The sequence below is a fragment of the Primulina eburnea genome, chromosome 13, assembly GCF_022965805.1.
Source record: "Primulina eburnea isolate SZY01 chromosome 13, ASM2296580v1, whole genome shotgun sequence".
NCBI classification, from domain to species: domain Eukaryota; kingdom Viridiplantae; phylum Streptophyta; class Magnoliopsida; order Lamiales; family Gesneriaceae; genus Primulina; species Primulina eburnea.
In genome coordinates this window covers 15,855,592-15,864,265 of record NC_133113.1, presented here as the reverse complement: position 1 = coordinate 15,864,265, position 8,674 = coordinate 15,855,592, and the positions used below count along the sequence as shown (strand labels likewise).

The 8,674-nt window shown below is 35.7% G+C and overlaps 1 protein-coding gene across 1 annotated transcript; it reads left to right on the top strand.

The window, feature by feature from the left end:
• The first annotated feature begins 939 nt into the window (after positions 1 to 939).
• On the top strand, positions 940 to 1,350 carry LOC140810316 (antifungal protein ginkbilobin-like protein). Its single transcript, XM_073168190.1, has one exon. It carries the CDS (start codon positions 940 to 942, stop codon positions 1,348 to 1,350), a length of 411 nt encoding a protein of 136 aa, XP_073024291.1.
• The last annotated feature ends 7,324 nt before the right edge of the window (positions 1,351 to 8,674 follow it).

The following is an 8,674-nucleotide window of genomic DNA, read 5'->3' as shown; positions in this document are numbered from 1 at the left end:
CTTCTAAATATTCTTACTTGAGAATATGGAGATGTTCTGCTTATGTAAAGTAGACATTGAAAGAAAAATTAGATAGTAGATCCATTTTGTGCTACTTTGTGGGATATCCAAAGAATTCTGTAGGATAATATTTCTATCATCTCAAGGAAGCAAAATATTTGCTTCAAGAAACACCACATTTCTAGAGAAGAAATTTCTATTAGATAGAAAATGTGAGAACATAGAATTTGAAGAAATTCAATATACTTTCTCAACTTTAGAAGTTGAACCTAATCCTTAATAGCTAGTAGTTGAAGTACATACACCTAGTCGTAGAATTGATTGGAGAATTGAAATAAAGCTTCAAGAAGAACATTTGCAAGGAATACTACAATAGCTATCTTCGTCAACCCCAGAATAGTTTCAGTAAAAGTATATTCATAAACACCCTATGAGTATTTATTTCTTTCAAATCATACGATTGGGTCATTTGTAAATTCCACGCTCCAGATGTTCATTCTTGGGTGTAAGAGGTGTGTGTTAATTGTCCCACATCGGTTGGATAAATAACCTGTGAGTTGTATATATGGGTTTGGACAATCCTACCCCCTTGAGCTAGCTTTTGGGGTTGAGTTAGGTCCAAGTTCCAATCTTAACATTGTCAATAAATATTTATCAATATATTGATTCTAAATCTAAATGTTTTCTCTTTGTTTTCATTTTTTTTTATTATCTAGAGAAATATTTTGGTATCGTAATGTGAATAAAATTATTGTTAATGTGAATAAATAGGAAATTAATTCGTAGTTGAACCCATAAAAACGATCATGAGCGTTCGGTCCAAAACTTAGGAGCACTAACCGATGTGTCTAAGATGTGTGTGTGTGTGTATATATACACACACAAGCAACGTTCGATTTCATTCCTTCGAAAGAAAGAAAAAAGAAAACAGAGTACAAAATGGGTGTGATTGGAAAACCCATTTTGATGATGCTCCCTGCACTAATAATTTGCATAACGGGCCAATTCTTGATAACTGAAAGCGAGCCAAACACGGCTGTCAATCTCCTTTGGTGCAATTCCCACGGGTACTCGCAAGAAGACCTATATGCCGGCAGCGTCGCCGATGTTCTGATGGATTTAATGAACGTCACGCCCACCCGTAAAGGCTTCGACTATCGCACTGTTTCCGGCAATGCCCTGGCAGTTTCGTTCGGCCGTGCCACTTGTAACGGGGCTCTGTCGAGGACAGATTGCGCCAACTGCCTTGTGGTGGCCAAAACCACTGTGACTAGCGGATGCCGGAACAGTGTTGGCGGCAGGACTGAGTTGGTTTACTGTAGCATCAGATATGAAAACTACCCTATCTGATATATCAAAGTTTAACTAGAGATAGATATATATATATATATATATATATATATATATATATATATATCGTTGCTCATGTATAGACTAGTATAGTAGTTTCCCATTTATTGTTCTCTTCAATTTATTTAATCTATGTAAACATTAATTTTATAACTTATGTTTTGATTCAGAACTTCGTCCAGAAGAATATTGAAGATCGAAAAAGAAAATCAAAATAATTTTACATTGAACTGTTCGATCTATTGTGCATGTAATTGTTTCCGAATCAATTTTTCTTTGTCGTGAAATAATTTTTTTAAAAAAAAACCAAAAAAAATTCATTTATTATTCGAAGTGTAATTGTGGGGACCCGGAAGCTAATTCATTCCTTAATCGTATTTAGGAATAAATAATCAAGTATAATAAACAGGGTCTAATTTTTTTTTTTAAAATTACACAGCGGAAACATAATGTAATTAAATTCAAATTACATATTAAACATAACATACAATTATTGTATGATCTACAATAATCCGACTAGGTTCAACTATAAGTCAGTGCTGAACCCTAAGTTGCTTCAAAGTCCGGATCTCCACGCTATCTAGTCCAGCCTCGTTCTCTTCTTGACCCTGATCCTAGCCCACCTGTTGCCATGCACACATACAAACAAGACAACAGCCGGATGACTCCGGTGAGATATAAATATCCCAGTATAAATCATGTATACATGCAATCATATAAATCATATAAGAGCATATAACAAAAATCATATCCTATATCAACATCATGATATAAATCAATAACAAGCATAAATCATATTCTACACATGTACCCTAATCAGGAACATAATTCATTATTAATCAATACCATTCAATCTAGCTGTCACTCAGGCTAGTGACTCTACGTTTTAGACTAGACTCAATCCTAGTCTAGGGATCCCGGTTTCCAGATGCGGTATTCCTATATCGAATTCCGTAAAGGATGGAACCATAATCTCTATTACTCGATATAACCAGTGCCCTGGTATTCCTATATCGAATTCCGTAATAGAAGAATTCCAATACCCTTTACTCGATATAACCAAATATGGTGTTCCTATATCGAATTCCGTAATAGATTCCATTACTCGATATAACCAAACATCCAGTGTCCTGACCTAACCGTCAAGGACTGTAGCTCTATCACCAATATCCTATCTTGAGACATCGTGCAATGTGCCGTGGCGATACCACCACTATCCGGCACTTCTGTCACAAGATAACTCGTCTAATACATGTTATCTAATATCAAGAGAACAAGTATATTAATCAACTCAATGCAAATATCAATGCAATAAGGTACAGTATGTGATTTAGGGAAACTCGAGTCAAACCTCACTCGAGTTGTGCAATCCCAACTCAACATTAATTTATACCTTTATCTACTCGCTCAGAAGAAGAAGAAGTCCCGACTCTATCTCGGTCCATTCCCAATCTGGTAATAACAATATCGAACAGATATAATATCAATAAACAACTCAATTCAATACCTGTTCTGATCAATATTCAAATCACAATAAAATCTGATCAATGTCAATCGACATACGGTATACCAATACAATCTAATTCAATACCGACTCTGATCAATATCAGTCAACTGATGTTTCGACGGTATAACAATACTGTCTCGATAATCCCGTCAATCCAAACATCACAGAGATAATATCAGAACTCATAATCAATATCGATACCAGTCATAATCTCAATAACCATACATATCTGATATGAATTCTCAGTCAAATTGATTCCAAAAATCATAACAATTACACAAACAGTCCGTTCTTTAATCTGACTTCGATTCTATGATGTCTAACATGACAAGGACATCATATATGAATCCTATTCAATTCTGACAATAGTTTAATTTCAAAACATGTCAAAACGTAGCAAAACTTACGTCAAGTTGTAGCCTACGTTGCTAGGAACTCGGTACTGAAGTCGGATTCAAAATCGAACGGGCGGATCTCGTAAAATCGAAATTCCACGATTTAGAACCCTTTCCCTTTCCTCTGATCTTATCCCTCGATTTCTTCTTTTGAATCTGAAGAAGAATTGCTTTCGTATATATATATATATATATATATATATATATATATATACACACTTTCACGCATGCAAGGCAAGTGGCAAGTTTACATTCTGCATGACTCGCGCTCGGGCGGTCATAAGTTACCGCTCGGGCGCGGTAATTTCTGTCGAGATACTCGGCTGAACATCTCCTGGCGCTCGGGCGGTAATATTCTACCGCTCCAGTGCCAAACATTCTGTCCAAAAAAATACAATTGGCGCTCGGGCGGTTCTTTTCTGCCGCTCGGGCGCGAGATGTTCGGCCTAACATCTTGAGATGTTCGGTTCAACATCTCGGCTTAAAATAAACCAACATCCGGCTTCATCATTCGAGTTCGTATAACCTCAATCACATCACTTAATCCATAAATCATTTCAGATTAATCTTAAATTTCAGTAATTATACCCAAATCATTTCAGATTACGGTAATCCAATTCTCGGGCATTACATTTCTCCCCCTCTAAGATATGATTTCGTCCTCGAAATCACAAGCAATTCACTCATGAAATACAGATAATCATATCAGATCTCAAATCAGATACAAGAAGGAAATATACAGAAACTGCAATAATCCCATATCAACGAAATTCCTCGAGATAGAATCAATATCAGAACCATGGCTATACGACATCCGTATATACCAATCACTAGTTCAACAGTTCCATAACAATTCAATATTGGCATCTGCTACCAAATTTGTTAATCCCAGTCAAAGATATATTCAACCTTCGGCTTCAAACACCAACAGTCATCGTCCGACGTTGGCTTGTAAGTCTATGTCTTCTGATCTATCAAATCCGATCTCAAGTAACACTGCAATATCATTTCCATGCGAAGGAAAATAGCAGTTCTCACTGTACAATACTTCAACTAAAGCCATTTCGATACTCATCTAATAGCTATTATCATACAATATATCAAAAGTGACAATGAATCATGTCAACTAGTGCTATAATCCAGCACCACAATTCCTGGATATCATCCAGTATCAGGATAGTTCACTCCGACTATCTGTCAATCTATAAATTATAGCTAAAAATCAAGCTATACCCTCAGCCAAAAATACAAAATCAAACGAATATCACAGTCTGATAAAATCAACTTTGGCATCTAATACAATCTGACCCCCGTTTCTGACATACCTTTCAGTCGTCTGGTCATATTTGTACGTCATCCTGTACAATATAACTTAGGCAGATTTGAACAATCGTTCAATCATAACTACCTACTGGTACAATCTTGGCAAAATTTCGGTGATTCCATCACCAAATCCATAGAAATGTACTCCCATTTCTATTTAAAAATCAATAATCAAGATAATCAATCTCTTGGTTTCTATCTTTCTGTCTTCATCAGTCAACGATTTAGACATTTCAATATCAATTCTGACATAACTGATTCCATCTGTTTATATCAAAACTGTCCATTCGAATTATCACACATTTCCTGGTATCAGAATAGTACTGAATCCACTACTGTGTGCATTTGACAATACCTGTCATTTCAAATTCGAATATCTGACACAACCAAATCAGTTAATAATATAAAATAAAATATTACCTACCTGGTATTCGGCTCTGACACACTGTTCTAACTATCAAAATCAAGTTCTGAACAGTCTGATTCAACTTCTGAACTGTTTTAATCTTCAAAATCAGTTCTGACTCGACTGAACTGTATATAACCTCAACGGTTCATAACAATCGATATCAAACACAAACTCAGAGTGATAATAATATCATATCAGATTCAGAATATCAGTACACAATGCTGATCTAATGACTACATAAGACACAATCTCTGACATTTCTGACATCTCGGAAATTCTACCATATTCAATGTCATTCTCAGTCACTGATCCCTGTCTCAACAGTACTATAATTCAGTCAGTATACTATCTTCAGATATCATAGACTCTAAGTACAATCTGTCACAATCGAGATTCATATCCGAACAATTCTGTATACCACAATCTTAGTTCTCAGAATATTCAATTCAATCATACGCTGCGAATATATCAAAATGTCATAGATAAAACGAGCATAATGTCTTCAGAATATTGCTGAACACAGGATTCATCAACCCATAATCGGAACTGAAATACTTTCCAGAGAAACATATATTCAAATGTAACTCTAACTCTTAGACAATAATTCTTTCAATTGATATCTCAATTCTTTCAGTTCAATCAGTATCAGTCTATAAAAAATTATAAAATGAAACCAATACCTGGTATCAAATCAAAGCTGAAATAACTTTTCCTGATACAGGACAACCTGAAATCTTATCTGAAAGACTATAGCAAACTTCCTGCTACTAGTACTTCAATCCCTGATAGGCTCATCTTCAGTCATCAACCGAATACATAAGGGATTATTCAATTCTTTTCGATAATCATCGAATCATACATAATACGGATATCAAGGAATTCAAAATCAAGAATCCTTACCGTATATCATTTATTCCTTGGCCATTTCAGGTCCGAATCTTACCATCTCCTGGCAAGACTTTATAATAAATCTGTACTTGTTCGATATATCAATATCAATCATGCAGTCATCATCAGACACTACAAGTACAAGCTAGTCTAATTCAATCTCATTCTCAACTTACTGCAGTATACAACATATCCCAGAATATCACTGACATCAAATTCTTTCCCCAAAAAGGTAAAGAATCCATACTACAGTAGATACAGAACCAACAGGTACAACATATATCAGTGCCACCCAATCAAGGATAATCATACCGATTGCATTAGTATATATCAATACATATGCACCCTAATCATAAAGGAACAATACTTGCCACTATATCATCAAGTGTGTCCTGGGTCTGTTCCTTGATCACCATATCCAGATGATCCAGCTCCCTGAAATCCTCGGGAACCTTTCAGTTCTAGTACTCCTTTGGTTGTAATCCACCAACTTCTGGCAGCTTCTCGTAACTGAGAGAATACCAGTTTAACTCTCTGTTCATCTGTACAGTTAAGTAAATCGAACAGTATTTTTATGTCATCAACCCAGTTCTCATACTCTTCAGACGTCCCGATACCACTCAGAATCGGCGGCTAAACTAACTGAAACTCTTTTAATTTTAATTCCATCGGAGTCTCTGATACATCTATCTGATCAGACGAAGTACTATCCCTTTTTGGAATTCTTCTAGGAAGTATATCTGATGATCACAGGAGTCAGTAATCACACGAGATAATCAATCTCAATCCCTTTCTGATCAGCTTACCTTCTGATCAAAATTGGTTCTGATTTATTTTCAAATCAGATATATTACCAAATCAATTCAGATATTCAGGTAACGTACATTTAAACGCAATAAAACATGCTGGCATGCTAGCATACTCAATGTAAATCAACATAATACTATATCACATGCTAGCAATCAAAAGCAGGAAAGAAAACACATTCTACCCCGCTCACTCTTTTCTATCTCAGTGCTAAGGAACCTACAGTTCAAGGACCTACAGCTCTGATACCACCTGTTGTGGGGACCCGGAAGCTAATTCATTCCTTAATCGTATTTAGGAATAAATAATCAAGTATAATAAACAGGGTCTAAATTTTTTTTTAAAATTACACAGCGGAAACATAATGTAATTAAATTCAAATTACATATTAAACATAACATACAATTATTGTATGATCTACAATAATCCGACTAGGTTCAACTATAAGTCAGTGCTGAACCCTAAGTTGCTTCAAAGTCCGGATCTCCACGCTATCTAGTCCAGCCTCGTTCTCTTCTTGACCCTGATCCTAGCCCACCTGTTGTCATGCACACATACAAACAAGACAACAGCCGGATGACTCCGGTGAGATATAAATATCCCAGTATAAATCATGTATACATGCAATCATATAAATCATATAAGAGCATATAACAAAAATCATATCGTATATCAACATCATGATATAAATCAATAACAAGCATAAATCATATTCTACACATGTACCCTAATCAGGAACATAATTCATTATTAATCAATACCATTCAATCTAGCTGTCACTCAGGCTAGTGACTCTACGTTTTAGACTAGACTCAATCCTAGTCTAGGGATCCCGGTTTCCAGATGCGGTATTCCTATATCGAATTCCGTAAAGGATGGAACCATAATCTCTATTACTCGATATAACCAGTGCCCTGGTATTCCTATATCGAATTCCGTAATAGAAGAATTCCAATACCCTTTACTCGATATAACCAAATATGGTGTTCCTATATCGAATTCCGTAATAGATTCCATTACTCGATATAACCAAACATCCAGTGTCCTGACCTAACCGTCAAGGACTGTAGCTCTATCACCAATATCCTATCTTGAGACATCGTGCAATGTGCCGTGGCGATACCACCACTATCCGGCACTTCTGTCACAAGATAACTCGTCTAATACATGTTATCTAATATCAAGAGAACAAGTATATTAATCAACTCAATGCAAATATCAATGCAATAAGGTACAGTATGTGTTTTAGGGAAACTCGAGTCAAACCTCACTCGAGTTGTGCAATCCCAACTCAACATTAATTTATACCTTTATCTTCTCGCTCAGAAGAAGAAGAAGTCCCGACTCTATCTCGGTCCATTCCCAATCTGGTAATAACAATATCGAACAGATATAATATCAATAAACAACTCAATTCAATACATGTTCTGATCAATATTCAAATCACAATAAAATCTGATCAATGTCAATCGACATACGGTATACCAATACAATCTAATTCAATACCGACTCTGATCAATATCAGTCAACTGATGTTTCGACGGTATAACAATACTGTCTCGATAATCCCGTCAATCCAAACATCACAGAGATAATATCAGAACTCATAATCAATATCGATACCAGTCATAATCTCAATAACCATACATATCTGATATGAATTCTCAGTCAAATTGATTCCAAAAATCATAACAATTACACAAACAGTCCGTTCTTTAATCTGACTTCGATTCTATGATGTCTAACATGACAAGGACATCATATATGAATCCTATTCAATTCTGACAATAGTTTAATTTCAAAACATGTCAAAACGTAGCAAAACTTACGTCAAGTTGTAGCCTACGTTGCTAGGAACTCGGTACTGAAGTCGGATTCAAAATCGAACGGGCGGATCTCGTAAAATCGAAATTCCACGATTTAAAACCCTTTCCCTTTCCTCTGATCTTATCCCTCGATTTCTTCTTTTGAATCTGAAGAAGAATTGCTTTCGTG